General features: G+C 32.7%; 2 protein-coding genes across 2 annotated transcripts; both read left to right on the forward strand.

The window, feature by feature from the left end:
- The first annotated feature begins 10,384 nt into the window (after positions 1 to 10,384).
- LOC145120343 (T-complex protein 1 subunit gamma) lies at positions 10,385 to 15,187 on the forward strand. The gene is made up of 13 exons (XM_079056171.1): positions 10,385 to 10,544; positions 11,277 to 11,338; positions 11,600 to 11,672; positions 11,759 to 11,826; positions 11,945 to 12,014; positions 12,125 to 12,193; positions 12,287 to 12,358; positions 12,504 to 12,577; positions 12,644 to 13,306; positions 13,923 to 14,048; positions 14,495 to 14,599; positions 14,669 to 14,743; positions 14,844 to 15,187. Exons 1-13 carry the CDS (start codon positions 10,520 to 10,522, stop codon positions 15,030 to 15,032), a joined length of 1,671 nt encoding a protein of 556 aa, XP_078912297.1. The 5' UTR covers positions 10,385 to 10,519; the 3' UTR covers positions 15,033 to 15,187.
- A 2,106-nt stretch (positions 15,188 to 17,293) lies between these two features.
- LOC145121174 (forkhead box protein G1) lies at positions 17,294 to 17,845 on the forward strand. Its single transcript, XM_079056958.1, has one exon. The coding sequence runs from the start codon at positions 17,312 to 17,314 to the stop codon at positions 17,687 to 17,689; it is 378 nt and encodes a 125-aa protein (XP_078913084.1). The 5' UTR covers positions 17,294 to 17,311; the 3' UTR covers positions 17,690 to 17,845.
- The last annotated feature ends 516 nt before the right edge of the window (positions 17,846 to 18,361 follow it).

Raw genomic sequence — 18,361 nt, forward strand, 5'->3', positions numbered from 1 at the left:
ACCAAGTAAATTCAATTCAATATGGTTTAAAAATATTTATCTCAAGATCAAAATAATCTCTACCCATACATATGTAAATAAAATTGTATATCATTTTTTATTTTATGTTATTTTATTCTTAGTATAGTTAGTTTAACTCAAAAACTACCAATTTTCTCATTTTTCTAATGTTGGCCGCAATGATTTTTTTTTTCAAAAATTTTAAGATAACATAATTTATATATTATATTTTTTTGTAGTTTTAGTTCAATGTACAAAATTTGAATTCTATAAAAAAACGTTCAATTTATTAAAAATAGGCCAAAAGGGTTATATTAAAATATGCCATTGATGGAGGAGCAAACACTAAACGTTTCGACTAAATGAAAGAAATTGGGCACTAGACTAGGAAAGAGGCGCGTGATAAAGGGGAGGACCGAGAGGGATGAAAACGTCACCCTTTTGAATTTGTTATCCTAACGAGGGGACCTTAATTCACCCACACGCCGATTCAAATACGAAACACAACCAAAGATTTGCAACGGCCACTCGACATCCTTTGTATGAGTACTTAAGTTTCTACACATATTCACAAAAGCTCACACTAGATTCAATTAGGTAAATTAGGTAAGGTAAACTTCCTTCATTTTGATCGTACATTTGATTTGATTTGATGTACATACTAGGTTAAAACTCGTGGAATCCACGGGTGTTAATTTTAAATAGAACTAAAAAATTGATTATCTAATAAAATAAATATTACAATCATGTGGGTTGTTAAAGGAATTGGATGAAATGGATGATACCTGTATAAGAAATGCATTTTTTTACTGGCTAGAAATCAACAAATGTCTTGAAAACAATATTTCTAACTGGTCAAAATTAACAGATGTCTTGAAATTAGCCTGGTTACCTCTTCCGTAGGGAGTCATCAACACAATTAATGGATGTGTATTTGTCTTCTGGTAAAGACTACCAACAGTCAGTTTTTATAATGATTTGCACTTTTGGTACAACATTTTTCATACAAAAATTAAAACCATTTCCTCCATGTTGGCATGTCTTTTCCCTTATCAGGTAACATAAGAAGGATTTACATTGGGCTAGCTGCATATCTAATGAAGCTTTAACTATTGTTAATTTCCAGGTTGTCCCTGTTTATGGTCTATTCCATTTCTCTCATTCTCCCCCTCCTCTATATAGAAAATCATTCAAAGAATTCAAAAAATATAGAATTTGGAAATTAGACATTCAAACCTTATAGTCTTAAGGCCCCTTCCATCAACTCCATATCCTTTAGTCAACTCACTGCTTCAGTAGCACCTGCTGCTCACGACATTTCCACCCTTTTCACCAAAATGACAGCAAGAATCTCCCTATATTTACTTTCATAACACCCATCTCACCATCAAATAACCTGATGTTTCCTCACCAAGCCCTCCCCCAATTATATCCGCCCCTTGGTTAGCAAGCACATCACATACTCGTAGCTTTCCTATTAAAAAAATTCATACTCGTAGACTTGATATCAATACACAGAGTATAATATACAACATAACTTTTCCATCATCACTTCATTGAGATTTTATGAGCTTTTAAATTCAACATAGCAAATCCTGTAGACAAGCCACCATTAAAAGAAATTAACAGATAAAACAAACTCATTAAGATGTAAAATATACAAAATTTACATGTAAATCTGAAGAAGCATAAGCATGGAAAGACAGATCCAGATCTATAGAGACAAATTTGACCCTATATGAATTAAAACAACCAGTGCCTTCAACCAATGACACAAAATCGGTGGTAAATCCTTTATAACCACAAAAACTTCAATGTAAACAAAAGCTGAAAACCTAAGTATCATGTGGGACTACCTGGATAAAGTGCTTCATTGCCAAAAAACGAAATGGCTCCTGGACAAAAAGCATACACAACGAAGAAAAGTCAATAATAGTCACAACTAAGACCAAGTAACAACCAGGGGAGAAAGATGGCACCTGAATTTTTGAATGTAGTTGGCAAAAAGTCAAAACACCTCCTCTGCTGTATATTTTTATCCATCAAAACTTGAAATAGCTAGTTTTGTCAATCAACTATTCAACATGTCATCTAAATAGCTATTTTTTCCATTTAAAATATGGAATGTTTCTATAAAAAAAAAAGCAACCCAGATTGTACATACATAAGTAGCTTACAACATAATGAGATATATTAAGCTTTCAAGAGGTTTATTTTGTTTTAATTGAGATCTGAAAACAAGCTGGTTAGATGTGTGTCAACAAATGAAATCAAAAATCTTATACAGGAACAAACCATAAGTCAAAAGAATAAGCTAGAAATGGATAAATCGTATGTCAATTATGTAGAAAATGTACCTGTTTGACTTCAAATTGCCAGAAACTTGAATCGGTCTTCAAATCCCCCATTTCAAGAAACCAACCAGTAACTTATGTTTGATAACATCTGCGAGAAAAAATTATAAAAGAAACAAAAGGGAATCACCTATAATTTGGATATGTTAGCGAAAGCTGCAACCATTTGTGTCAGTTTAGGTGTGTTTCTCTATTTCTCATGCTCTTACTGGTGGAGAGGCTAATAGAAAATGAAGATGACGACTTCCGTGCTAGGGTTTAGTTAGAGAGAAAAGACGAAAATGCCAGAGAAAGTAAAGATGACGGAGAAGATAAAGATGGTCGTCAATGGTTGCGAAAGGTGGTGACGGTGGATGAAGAGGCGGCGATGAAGGAAGCAACTTCTAGTGTTTAGCTTTGTAGGGAACTCTTACTGCGCCAACAGATTAATCTGTGTGAAGGAGATTGATTAGATATCAAAAATAGAAAAAATTGATAGAAGATGCGAAGAACAGAGAAACAAAAACTCACTGTTATTGTTTCATTGCCCATCTATGAAGGTTTCAGGTCCGCAGGGAACTCTTATTACTCACCAAGCTTCATGCTGTGACTCAGCGCATAATGAATCAAGAAGTTCATACCTGTAAAAGTGAGATTGAATAAACAGTTCCCTTCGACTTTTTACACCACATACACATTGGCGAACCAGAAACGCCGAGTAGAAAAGACACCTAAATTGAGAGATCAGAAGCACGGTGAGGCATAATGGCTGGAGACATGGTTACGCATTTTCCGTAATCACCCGCTCGATTGAGCAGAATGACAATGACAATGAAGGGTCGATCACAATTCCTGATTTCTTGCTATTAAGATTAATTCAAATATGCTTTCTGATTTTTTTCAGGATAGAACGATTATTTTGGGAAGAAATTATAGAAAACGTCAGGTAATAGGGATTAGGGTGCAAGAAAAGTGGGAATTGAAGGAGAGAGCGGCGAGATTTAGGGAGATGGATAGTCTGTATTTAATATAGTAACATAAGGGTAGTTTTGGTATTTCAGTCAGACATTTTGAGCGGGAAAAAAACTTAGGGAGGGGCTGAGCAATTGCCACGTGGCAATTTTGTACTCATTTATTAGGATAGGGGATTTCGATCATTGTATTTGACTTTGTCAAATTTTCATTTTAAATTACTAGATTTGATCTCAATGACAAGTTTTATAAAAATAAAACATTAAGGCTTTTTAGGTTAAAGGACCAATATTTAACTTTAACAATCACTCAGCATAAAAACATGTTGGTTCTACATTTCGTTGATTTTTTGTGCAGTAATGATAAATTATACTGGTAAATATGTAAAGAAACATGAGAAAATAGGAAAAATAGGAGAATATGATTGAACCATGATAGATTCCTAAATCCAATCACAACTTCCAGTTGAAAATATCATGGAAAACAATAAGGTATTATAAATGATTTGAAGATATAACCTCATAGACAAAACTTTATTATTATTTTAATGTTATATACTTTGTGTATTGATTTTATTTACATGTTTAGTTGCTTCTGACATTCTAATTCTTTGTGTTATTTGGGAAATTGAGTCTTATCCGATGAATAAAATTTGGAACACTCAAGAAAAAGCATCGAGGGCTTTAAAGGAATTACTGAAGTTATAAACATTAGTGAGAGGATATATGGTGATAAAACAAGGAGTTGCTACCTTGTGCATGTTAATCTGCAATCTAGATTATTTTTTTACTAATTAACTTATTGGTTATAAACTTTTTTGTAATGTGATAGTGTTAAAGTTTCTATCCCCACTCACAGGATGGATTGCTCTCAGATACTACTTGATGATTTTTCATAATCCTTTTGCTTATTGTCTTGCTTTTTGCCAACTCTCTTACATATGCAATGATAAATCCTACCAAAATCAAGCTCCAAATGGATAAATATGGGGTTGGAAGGGTGAGAGCGGAATAATGAACAATATAGGCAAAGATAATAAGGGAATCTGCAAGAGCAGAAGAATAACCAGTCGAATACCATCTTTGTTCTCATGTTATCTTTGAAATTTTTGAGTTGATTCATTGTTTTTTAGGTTTTTAACTCTTTCTCACAAGACTTCCATGTAATTTCATATTTTCATTACTGAACATAGTAAATACTATGAGTTTTCAAAGCTTATTTTAATACAACCCAACTACTATTTTCTTTCTTGTACTAGTTTGCTACCAATGTGCACAATATTAACTTTTACCCGACAATCTTCTTGTAGAATGTTAAAAAGCTTCAAGTAGATAAAGGAAAAGATGTTTGCCAAATTTTGGTTCACCGAATTCTAAGAATTCTTCTAGTTTGGTTGACACTTTATTGAGTTTGAAGCTAAAAATATTAAATTATCAAGTTGGTCACTATTTTTTTTTTCCGAAAGTGTCCAAAGTTCACAATAATTTTAGGCTAAAATGGTCTACATAGGAAAAATGATCTAACTTTGTTGTTTTTCATTGACAAAACTAAAATAAGGTGGTTAAACCAAACTATGGCCAAAATATAATTATTTATCAGTGATATATTTTATTAGTATAAATTGAATTACTTATTTATTCATGATTTCGTTTGTATTTATTTTGAATTTTTACTTTAAAATTACTTAATGTTTACACATTTATATTTAACATTTTCTTTAAAAAAATGCATATGTATCTTTATATATAATTTTTTTAATAACTCGTGCAGTACATTGATCTTACATCTAGTTTAGATAATATAAATCAATAGAAAATAGTAAAGTTTGGATATATGAAAAATAACATAAATCTATGTTAATCTTATGTAACGTCTGCAGATTCGGGCTAGACATTTAAGATATAATAGATAATCTTAGCTAAAGATGTATTAGTCGGAATGACCATCTCAAAAATATAAGAAACACTTAAATCCGACTTCGTATGAATAAGTTATAATTCTTTGAAGTTTCGCGATTAAACCGACACGACTATGCACGTCATAATAAGCGATTAAACCGACACGACACGACTTCGTATATTTGATACTTATTATGTTAAATTTCCGTTTTGTAGTTGCGAATACACTCTTGGATAAAAAGAGCTAAATGTTGTGTTGGAGCTACGACTGATGGAATGAAATTAACGAATAATTATTTGCTAAATTTCGAAGCTCGAGACGAGACAATCTTACCATGTAGCTCCAACCAAATTGTGGAAACAAGCAGGGAGTTTGGTAAATGAATCCTCTTTGGTACCCCTTAATAACAACAATGCATATTGCTACGCACGCCAAACATGATGGTATGAGATATTGATTTAATTGTGCGTTCATATCGTTAACAATATATTCTCCCCGATATACTCTACTATAATCTTCATCCAAAACATCAACAATATATTCACCCAACATATGTTTGTTTGCTTGTCGATGATTAGGTTGAAACATTGTTGAAGAACATGTGTGTACGTCAACAAATTTTTCCATTTGGAAAAGTCCGTTAGAATTTTTTATTCCTTCTGCTCTTTTAACCAAGAACATTTTTTCCTAACACACACAACCTCATGCCTTGATTTGGTCGATCTACTTGTCTTTGTCTGAAAACCCAAGACATTTTTCCCAATCGTCCGTTTTAGAAGGTTTTTGTTTCCAAATATTTGCAGGCATTCAATCTTTTGATTAGAGTCTACCCTATGTGATGAGATTTTTTTATTACCATCAATTGTACATGTCGGTATAAGGGGCATACCATAAAAAAGGTTATCGGAAAACATAGGTTTAGGTTCATCACTTAAATCATTTTCATCAGAATTGCTTTCTAAGTCAGATATATCTAAATCTACATCAACAACATCAACAAATCCCCGTAACCATGTAGATTTTCATCTTTGTGAATCATATTTTTTTTTTAGTTTCATATACTCTACCTCTATTGATAACCTTAATTTCTTGTTGCGAAACATTAACAGAACAACCACCCACGTCATTAAGATATGTAGCAACATCATCATCACCAACGTACTTGTAATTTTCAGGATCCACATAGTGAATAAGTGAATACATCACATTTACATTTTCAACAACATTATGAAACTGGAGTACACTAGGAGTCATAAAAGTACCTATTGGGTTGGTGCTCCCTTGATCGCTGGATAAGTTAGCAACCAACTCATTTCCTCTCTCACTACCCTCCGTAACTGCATCACCTTCATCAGCCACCACTAACACTTTCACAACACTTATTCCAATCGGTTTGATTATGTTGATCAACATTCTAATATCAATGTCTTCAACTATGACTATGTAATGATTCAATTCAGGATGACGGAAGCGGAGACTAGTTTTATATCTATCTAACAAACTGGTTTTCATTTTCACCAAATATATAAAATCAGTAACATCCGATTACCATGTATTATCATTTCTAGCTCTTAATTTTATAAAAGTTGCATAATTGGTCCCTTGTGGTAAAAGCTTCGTGTTTTAGCCGTACGTTGGGCGTACTTGTGTGATGCGGGATCGCGGATGTCCTGCTAGTACGCTGGGCGTACGTGTGGTATGCGGGGCGTACTAGCCCAATCACTAAACCCTAATTTTAAGGGTTGCTCCCTATTTAAACAACCTTATACATCCCTTAGACTATCCTTATCAGCCACCATTCCATCCTTAAAGCCTAATCTCGAGTCTAAGCTTGTTAGTGAGAGTTTGGGAGCTTATTAAGTGATTTTGGTGCATGTTTTTGAAGAAGAAGAAGTTTAGAGAAGAAGGAGTTGTTGTTTGCAAGCTTGAAGATCTAGAAACCGCTCCTCGTTGTGCATCTTTTTCAGGTATAAAGTTTAAACCTTGTTGAGTTTCCTATTTGATCTCCATGGATGAGTTTTATGAGCTTTTTGTCCCCAAGTTTGGACCTTTATAAGTTTGGAGCACTCCAGAGAATATTAGTTGCCCTTTCATACATTTTAGGACTTGTAGATCCATAAAAATGGTTGCTTGATCATTTCCTATGACCCATGCATGAGTAAAGTGGCTTAGAGTGTGATGGAAGTTAGAGTTTGTTGCATTGGGTCCTTTCTAGCCATGCAAAGGCTTAAAGTCGACAACTTTATGGATTAAGACACCCTATGATGGTCAGACATGAAGTTGGGTTAGATGTCTTAATGGATTAAGACACAAAAGTTGGTGAAAGTTGAATCAGACGGAGTACGAGGGGCGTAGCCGGTTCCGTCCCCGATCGGTTGCTGTTCGAGTAGTACGCCCCACATAAGAAAGAGTACACCCAACGTACGCGTTAGGTAGTTGACTTTCATTGACTTTTGACTTTTGGTCAAGATTTAGGGTTTTGGATCATGAGAGGGGCAAAATGGTATTTTTTTCCCTTAAATCACTTAGTTGTGGGTTTTGGAATCACGAGTTGAGTTATGGACCTCAATTATTAATTATTTCGTTGATTAGGCGGAGTCTAGTTCTGGCAGTTTGGGTGTGAGATTTACTTGTCGTCAGTATCAGGTGAGTCTCCTCACTTATTCTTACCTGTGTGGTAGAATAATTGTATTTTAGATGACCAACTGGGCCTACTATTATTCTTGTATTATACTGTTATGTGTGACTGAGATTACGGATAGTCTCCAGGGTTGCTGATAACCCATAGGGTGTGCTGTTGCCCACAGGGACTGCTGATAGTCAGGGTTGTTGATAACCCATATCTGTTTATTTATGTTGTGCTGTATGTGGTATCTTTGGGAACTCACTAAGCTTCGTGCTTACAATTGTTGATTTATGTGTTTTCAGGTACTTCTGAGGACCGCAGGAAGGTGAAGGTCTGATTGTACAGACTCGCTGAGAGATTTGTTACTGGGACATTTTAAGATACTCTGATATTTTGTGATGATGTTTGTCTTAGTCACTTATGTTTTTGGATGAATTGATTTGTGAAACTTTATTTTAGGAAATTAAAAATGAAAATTTTGGTTTAAAATTTGAGGTGTTACAAAATCACTATAACTAATATATACTCCAAAAATATCAAAGCGAATTCAGAAATTCCTCAATGTGGATATACATATTCCAGATTTGTCTCTACAAACTCCCACCTCCCGCCATTTACAACGCAAACCAAATATTCATTCATTTTATTACAGAGGTTTTAAACAAGTCTTCCAAAGAAATATCTGTTAAAGTGATAATTTTTTGCAAATTTTTATATATAATATGGTAATTTCGTAGTCAAATCAATCATTTATGTAGTCAAAATAAAAAAATTAAACCGACAATTCACAGATAGACTGCAAAGTAAATCGCAGATGGATTGCAGTTCATCTGCGGACGTGGGTGTAAAACATATATTTATACCAAAAAATCTCATTATCCGCGAACGTACAACAATCGATGCACGTCAATGCTTTACCAACTTGTACATTCGTAAATATGAAAGAAAAATCGCAAATGACCCTAATCTATCTACGATTTTAGTGGTTATTTTTTGTTATCTTGTTTTTTTTGGTTATTTTCTGCAAAGTATTTAACAAAAGTGGTCATTTTTGTAATTTTCTCATATAATTATAATGACAAATAAAATAAACTGTAAAGAAAATTTAAAGGATAATATAGTTTTCCATATTTAACGGACCAGGTCTAAATTAAACTAACTAAAAAAGACAAAACCTTTTAACTTTATAAATATATTATAAAAAAATACAATAAAAGACATGGATCATTTTTTAAGGAGTTTTGACTATTGAACTTACGATCTTGTATCGATTTAGCCACTTAAGTTCTAATGATGGTCCCTGACCACTAAAGTCTTGATTTTTTTTCCGTTTTGCCCTTTTGACCCTCACCTCCCGGTTATCCGATTTATTTATTGACCTTGAGCCTACGTAGCCTTGCCTTTGGTTGAACGACATTGTTTATTCTTTCTGTTGCCCCTACAACCTTCTTATTCACGTCCCAGACTTCACTCCCCCATATTTTTGCTTCTTCCATCACATCCCTGTCCTCCTTTATTGACTTGTTGAAATCGACTTAGGAAGGCGCTGCCAGCACCCACAACCATCGCAACCTCCACCATTATTAACTTCTTCATTATATCTGTTTTGAAAATTCTATTCATCATTGAACCAGGTCCGATGTATATATATATATATATATATATATATATATATATATATATATATATATATATATATATATATATATATATATGTGTTTTCAGTTCTTTTTAACTTCGTTATGAAATGAATTATGTTTTTGTTTTTCTCTTTCCAAAGCTAACTGATCTTAGTGTATGTTTGTATGTATGCATTTTTTTTTTCAGGCGTATGAGTATGAGCTCTGTCTTTTTTTTTCTGGATTTTTTCTTTTCCTTATTTGTTAATTCAAAAATCTCAAATTAAGGTTTCATTTTTCCTTCCAGGTGATATAGTTAAGATCTTTGTCGTGGTAGTGGTTTTAAAGTTTTATTGGGTTGAATGATTTAGTTTTAAGTTTTAGGTTGCAAAAACAGATACCAATGTTACATACCAATTTCAAATTCATGTTTAAAATATTACAAATGATGCTAGTAGTGACCTAAATGATGATGCCAGGCTTTTTTTGTTGTAATTTAATCAAATTTTTATTTAAAAACAATTTCTAAAAATACACGTGAATTTTTATGGGACATAATTTCCTATATGGCATGCCACATAAGGAGCTACAAACATGTTGTAGGAAGTTAATTTTTTTTTTCACCTTTTTATTTTTTATTTTTATAAAAAAGTAAATTAAATGGACCAAAATTGAAGAATTTAGTGATTAAATTGAGTCTCACCATAACTTACATTTTCATAACTTTTAAGTTGCTAAATTATACACTTTTATGACTTGTAGTTATTTAAGCCAAAACTCTATTTTTTAATTACAAAGATTTTTATATGGAGATTTACATTCTTAATGGGTTAGACTAGTGGCCCATCCAAATAAGCCCATGGTTGCACACTTGTGACTTGTAGCAGGCTGTAGCCCGTAGTTGAATTCGAGTGTTTGCTTACCAAAAAGAACGCAACTGCAAGTGCTGATACCGCTTCTTCTCGTATTTTCTTTCTCATTTTCAAAAGAAGGCCAACACTGAAACCCTAGACAAAAATCTACCAGCTTCAGCTACTGATCCCTCGAGTCTCACACTTTAACCTCAAGCTATGCAATCACCGGTTCTTGTTCTCAGTAAGTTTTTCTTTCGCGCACTCTCTCTCACACACACACATCTATCGAAGATCATGTGTTGTGATCTCATGATTTGCTCCCGTTTTTTTTTTTTTTTTTTTTCTGACAATGGTGGTAGAATTTGTACTTTTCTTACTAGCTATGGTTTATATTGATCTATTTTTGAAGTACTGTCACACTTGTGAGACCATAAATTCACGAGATTTAGAATCTGAAAAACGCAAAAGCGAACTTACGTGTTTGATGCTTAAGACTTGCTTAGCCTGGGCGCGGCAAGAACGAAAAAGATGGTTTTTGTGGCTGTTTAAAGTTTGATTGGATGCTATTCATATAAGAGTAAATACTATATGCATTTTGCTAAGAAATTTGAATCATATGGTTTAGGTTGTTGCAATAGGTTTTGGATTGAAGTCGGTTACTATATGTTTAATTGTATTAGGGACTTCGCTTCCAGAAAGACCTATGTTTTGACATTCTTAAATTAAGCATTTACTACTGTTCAAATGCATGATTGATACGTTTTTTTGTTAAATTTAACAATCTTCCACCATCGATTTCTATCACTTACATGTAAAATATGACATGGATAGACATAGACTTGACAATAAATCTAAAATCTCTCACTATTGATTTGAAATGTCACCATCTTGAATCAATACCAGTAATTTTCTTCATAGTTTCAGAATAACATCTACTTATGCTGACCATGTGTATACAATTTAAACTGTGCAGAGGATTCGCTCACCCGTGAATCTGGAAGTAAGGTTCATCATGCAAATATACAAGCTTCTAAGGTGACAAATTCACTTGTATTGAATTGTTATTAGGTTTTATTTAAGCCTAGTTGCTTCTGTCTGAAGGCTACATGAGCTTAGTATAATGCTAATCCAACATTCAATTGCCATAATATTGAAACTGCTATAAGTATTCTCTAACATAATAATGGGAATGTGAAATGAGGATATTTTTTAACATTTTGAGTTCATTATCAAGATTCTCGGTTATTTTTTTGTAAGTGATATATCTTTTAACAGTAATTTTTGATCCCTATGCAGGCAGTTGCTGATATTATTCGCACCACATTGGGGCCAAGGTCCATGTTGAAGATGCTTCTAGATGCTACTGGGGGTGCTTACATTTTGAACATATGTGCATGTGTGTGATTTTTAGTGATTATAAAGTTATAATGGTTATTTGAATCTTTGTTTTTATAGGAATTGTTGTCACTAATGATGGGAATGCCATTTTGAGGGAACTGGATATTGCTCACCCAGCTGCAAAGGTTTTTACATTATATATTCATATAAGTTTCCATTGGCTTTTACATATTTATGCTCTTAAATCTTGTTATCTTTATTTTTTTTTTTTAAATTATACTTTTTTGTTTAAATTTTTTTCAGTCCATGATTGAACTAAGTCGCACACAAGATGAGGAAGTTGGTGATGGAACTACCTCAGTCATTGTTCTTGGTATATTCTTTTCACATCTAAAACTTTTTTTTTTTTGTTTTTTTTTATTCTGCTTAATCAGTTTATATACTATCTTTACATGTTACTAATTCTTAAATTTTAATCTTTAGCTGGTGAGATGCTTCATGTGGCTGAAGCTTTCATTGACAAAAAATACCACCCTACAGTTATCTGCAGAGGTAAAATCTTTTCTTAATATTTTAACCATTTTGTTAAATCTTTTCCTAAATTACATAACACATGTAAATATGTAACAAACAATACTTTTGCAGCTTACAACAAGGCTCTTGAAGATGCTCTTGCTGTGTTGGACAAAATCTCCATGTCTATTGATGTCAATGATCGTAAGCTTAAATCTTAATTATATTATTCTTTCTTGTTATATCTCATTTACATATATATATATATATATATATATATATATATATATATATATATATATATATATTATCATCATTTCAATTTTCAAATCAAATACTTTTGTCACAGGTTCCATGATGCTAGGTTTAGTGAAGAGTTGCATTGGCACCAAGTTTACAAGTCAATTTGGGGATTTAATTGCAGTAAGCATCATATTTATAAATTTACAATTTTACATATAATTTCTTTAATCTTTTTTAATCTTATAGGATCTAGCACTAGATGCAACAACAACAGTGGGAGTTGACCTAGGTCAAGGAATAAAAGAAGTGGACATCAAAAAATACATAAAAGTGGAAAAAATCCCTGGTGGACAATTAGAAGATTCCAAAGTCTTGAAAGGTGTCATGTTCAACAAAGACGTTGTTGTCCCTGGAAAAATGAAAAGAAAAATCGTAAACCCTCGCATCATTTTACTAGATTGCCCTTTGGAATACAAAAAGGGTGAAAACCAAACAAATGCAGAATTAGTTAGAGAAGAAGACTGGGCAGTTCTTCTAAAAATGGAAGAAGAATACATCCAAAATCTTTGTGTTCAAATTTTAAAATTCAAGCCTGATTTGGTCATTACAGAAAAAGGACTTAGTGATTTAGCTTGTCATTATCTAAGCAAAGCTGGAGTGAGTGCTATTAGGAGATTAAGAAAGACAGATAATAATCGGATTGCTAAAGCTTGTGGGGCTATTATTGTAAATAGACCAGATGAACTTCAAGAATCAGATGTTGGAACTGGAGCTGGACTTTTTGAAGTTAAAAAAATTGGGGATGAGTTTTTTGCTTATATTGTTGATTGTAAAGATCCAAAAGCTTGCACTGTTCTTCTCAGAGGTGCCAGCAAGGATCTTTTGAATGAAGTTGAACGCAACTTACAGGTACTTTGTTTAAACTTTTTCTCAAGTTTTGGAGTATGTTACAGAAATGGTCCCTGTGGTTTTGTGTAATTCACAGGTTTAGTTTGAGTTTGGATTTTCTTGCACGGATGGTTCTTGAGGTTTCGTTTTCTTTTCTTGCAACCTAAAAAAGTTTTTTAAGTTATGTCTTTGGTCACTGAGTATAGCAGGTATTTGAAACTTTGGTCCTTATTTAAGGTTTTTGTGATGTTTTTGGTCCCTGTTGTATATAACATGACTATATTTGTGGTTCCAAAAGTGCAAAAATCATGTATACTCGGACCAAAATTGCCAAAAATGTTACAGAACCTCAAATAAGGACACAGTTGCAAAAGTTAACTATAGTTGAGGACCAAAAATGTAATTTACTGTATTTGTATTCTATATGGCCATTTTGCTTTTGGACCAAATCAGTAAATACAATGTATTTGGAGGGACCAAAACTGCAAGAAATTGCAATCATGAGGACTGTCTGTGTAAGAAAAACTTAAATTGGACTGAACCTGCGAATTGCACCAAACCACAAGGACCATTTCTGTGAATTACTTTAAATTTTATTACAGTTAAATTTGACCAAATTTTGATTTTTTTTAAATAGGATGCTATGTCGGTGGCTAGAAACATCTTGAAGCATCCAAAACTTGTTCCTGGTGGTGGGGCCACCGAGTTGACTGTTTCTGCTACTCTAAAACAGAAGAGTTCATCTATTGAAGGCATTGAAAAGGTAATTTTTTTTTATTAATAAATAAATTACATTTTTTGTCCCAAAAAAAACTCTTTTGTAAGTTTGGTACTATTTTTGAAGTATCCTATCTGTTTTGGTCTCTGCGTTGTTTAAGTTAGCAATTTGTAAATGACCAATTTGCCCATGGACGAAAACTGAAAAAAAAGTATACCACATGAACCAAATTTGTAATTTTCTCTTATCCTTTATGTTAACTGTTATGCTTCTTTTCAAAGTGACCATTTTGCAATGTTATAAACCTCAAAGGATAAGAGAAAGTTACAAATCTTGTCCCTGTAGTTTAATGTTTTTATTATCTACTTTTGCTCCCAAGGGTAAAATGGTCATTTTCAAAAAAGGACTAAATTTGTCAAAATAACTTTTGAGTCATTTCTTTTAAACTTGAAAATGATAAATTTTTTTTTTTTTTTTTAATGTTGAAACAGTGGCCATATGAAGCTGCAGCTGTAGCATTTGAGGCAATTCCAAGAACATTGGCACAAAACTGTGGTGTCAATGTCATTAGAACCATGACTGCTCTTCAAGGAAAAGTAAAGATACTTTTTTATTATTGACTTCATTTTATTTTTCTTTTTTATTAAATTTATTTTTCTCAACAGCATGCAAATGGTGAGAATGCATGGACTGGGATCGATGGGAATTCGGGTCAAATTGCTGACATGAAAGAACTAAAGGTGCACATCACATCACATCACATCACATCAATCACTATATTTTATGTTTTTTATTATTACGATTATATTTTTATTGGTACTAATTTTTTGAATATTTTAGATTTGGGATGCTTATAATGTGAAGGCACAAACGTTTAAGACATCCATTGAAGCAGCATGTATGCTTTTGAGAATCGATGATATTGTGAGTGGAATAAAGAAGAGGCAAGCACCTGGTGCAAGTCAACCATCAAAACCCACTATTGAAACAGAAGGTGATGCTGACAATGAGGGTATGATTCCTGAGTGAACAAGTAGCTGAAAACAAAAACATTAATCTAGTTTTCTTTTTTTGGAAAGATTTTCAATCGGTTTAATCTGAATTTGTTATGTGTTTTTATTGTGCTACGTGGATATTCAAAATTTTGGTTACTTTTGGGGTGCTATGATATGATTTGTTTTCAAGTTTTTGAGTTTTCACCATATTGAATCCGAGTTCATATTCATATAATGTGTTTTTTTTTCTATGATATGAATTATGAAACAGTGTGTGTGATTGTAATGGTTAAAACATTGAACAAAATAATCAAAAACAAGTTTATAATACCATTAGACATCATCACCATTACATGAACTTCATTGTTATGCAAGATTCACCATTACAAAACAGTGCCTTACACCATTACATTATAGGGAAGAATTTCAACAAAAAGAAACTACACTATTAATATTAACATGGCACTAAAAAGATGATTTTTCCCCCACATCAACATTTGACAATAAAGATACATTAACATTAACCAAAACATAGGACACATTGGTGAGTTAACCCATCTAATATACCTGTATTTGGATCCATATTTTGAACATGACGAGAGCCTCCTACTTGTGTTTAGACTTGTTCATGATGTTTGAACAATCTATGGGCTTCCAAAAAAACAGATGAGCATTTTCACGAACGGATTTTGTGAGAAAACCTTTGGCTGATGAACATAAATAAGGAAGAAGGAAATAACAAATATATAAAGGTTAAAATAGATGGAAGTGATAAGAGAAAGATCAAATTACCTTCGTTTGAGGGGCATGTGAGCTTGTCTAAACGTCCAAAACCAAAACCAAGCTATCAAAATGGCCTAAGCGCATTGGAAACCACATGACTGTAGTTAGGGCTGTCAAATCGGGCAGTCGTGTCGTGTTTTTGTCTGACACGACACGACACGACAAGATTTTGTGTAACACGAACACGACACGACACGATGTCGTGTTTTTTTTTTCACTAACACGAAAACGAAACAATTAAAAAACGACAACACGACACAACACGAAAAAGATAATACTACATAACTATTAGTTTCTTTAATTCATATTTAATCACATATAACACGATAAAAACGACAAACACGAAAAACACGACAAACACATACTCAATCGTGTCAATTTCGTGTGGATTTGTAAACACGAACACGACATCGTGTTTTTTAAACTTGACATGAACACAACACGAACACGAATTCAAATTTTGATTTCGTCCCGATTTCGTTTCATGTCGTGTATTTTTGTCGTGTCGTGTCATAAATTGACACCCCTAACTGTAGTATTTTGCAAAGTTGTCCGGGGCTTTTTGAAAACCACAGGGACCAATTATGCAATAATATTTTATAAAAGATTATACATTAGAAAATGTTATAATCTCCATATTACTTTGCTTAAAATAAAATGATTTGGATTTGATTCGGTTTATGGTTTCTTAGGTTTGTATGAATGAAACTTTTTTAGGTCCAAACCGAACACCAAACCAAATTCAAAGCAAACCACACCAAACCGAAACCGAAATACAATTCAGTTTGAAAACTAAGGAAACCAAATTGTAAAATCCAAAGTTTCAAATAAATATTTAAAGTTTTAAACATACAGTATATTAGTATGAATATGAAGTTCCAAACAAAACATAAGAGGAAAAATGGGTTAAAAAATAAAAATGTAACTTTTAGATTTTGGAATTGAGAAGTTGATTTGTCCATAAATTTTCATTTTTTCTATTTAATTTATAAAGTATAAAGAAATATAATATTTAATTAATTAAATTCGGTAATTCGGTTTGATTTGGTTCGAACCCCACTAGACCATCATTCAAACCATAAACAAAATTCATAATTCGGTTTAGTTTAACCGAACCGAAAACCGAATTTAAAATGTGGTTTGGTCTGGTTTTCGGTTTCGTTAACCAAATAATACCACCCCTACTATACATTATATGCATTTTAACGTGTCATGGTAATATTTAAAATTTGACTAAAACACAAAACAATATTGGAGTCCTTTGTAACGAAAAAAAGATATTCAATACTTGAAATAGATTTTTAAAAGTCAAAGTCAACGATGATTAGTGTGTTTTTCCACATCCCAACAAATATTTAACCAATTAAGCAGTTTGTAAGAGTAGTTAGTCAACTTCCTCCTCTCTCACCAACTTCAATACATATTTCATAAGTTGTTGGATTGGTTCATCGGCAATATCATTTATTTATATATATGTTATGTACACATATTAATTCTATCACATAAACTGTCTTGATCTCATAATTAAACATGATAATTCCCTCTTGTATAAATTCAATTTTGGAAAAGTTGACTCAGCGGTGGCCATTGCTGGTGTACGCCACCACCTGGACCACCATTCTGACCGCCACTGTGGCGGTGACCTCCTTTGCACCAGAGCTTGCATTTGTATGGGCCATAACACCTTCTTCTTCTTTCTCTAAAGTATGCCAAGATCAAAAGGAAGGTTTTGTGAGGGTTCCTTTTGATGTTCCATCTGAAATCTTTTGTCTTCCGGCTGAGATGTTTAAGAAATCCAAGATCGACTTGGTGGTGCCGCCCATCTTCGCGGCGGTGATTGTGGCAGCTTCCGCATGTTTGGTTAGAGCTCTTGGTTTGTGGGAGGTGGACGAAGGTGATGCTCAATGAGAGAATGAGAGAGAACGAGAGATTGCATTCATTAATATCATAATACAATTGATCATGCATATGGTGTCTTTTGTCGATATGGTATAAAGATTTAATTAAATTGTTGTAAATTACGTTCGTTTACAATAAATTCATTTGATTAAACCTTGTTTATATGGTGATCATTGTAAATCAATTGTATTCTTGATTCCTAAGAAAGGAAAATTAAACTTTTGACATCTTGATGATTTCAATAAATCTCATAAAATGAAAATGAAAGATGTACTCTTGATTCCTAAGAAAGAAAATTAAACTTTTGACATCTTGATGTTTTCAGTAAATCTCATTAAATGAAAATGAATGATGTATTTTTGGTTACTAAGAACAGAAAATTAAACTTTTGACATCTAGATGATTTCAATAAATCTCACAAAATGAAAATGAAAGATGTACTCTTGATTCCTAAGAAAAGAAAATTAAACTTTTGACATATTGATGATTTCAATAGATCTCATAAAATGAAAATGAAAGATGTACTCTTGATTCCTAAGAAAAGAAAATTAAACTTTTGACATCTTTTGATGATTTCAATAAATCTCATAAAATGAAAATGATAGATGTACTTTTGATTCCTAAGAAAAGAAAATTAAACTTTTTTCATCTTTGATGATTTCAATAGATCTCATAAAATGA

Source organism: Lactuca virosa, chromosome 6 (genome assembly GCF_052849685.1).
Source record: "Lactuca virosa cultivar CGN04683 chromosome 6, Lactuca_virosa_CGN04683_v6, whole genome shotgun sequence".
Lineage (NCBI taxonomy): Eukaryota > Viridiplantae > Streptophyta > Magnoliopsida > Asterales > Asteraceae > Lactuca > Lactuca virosa.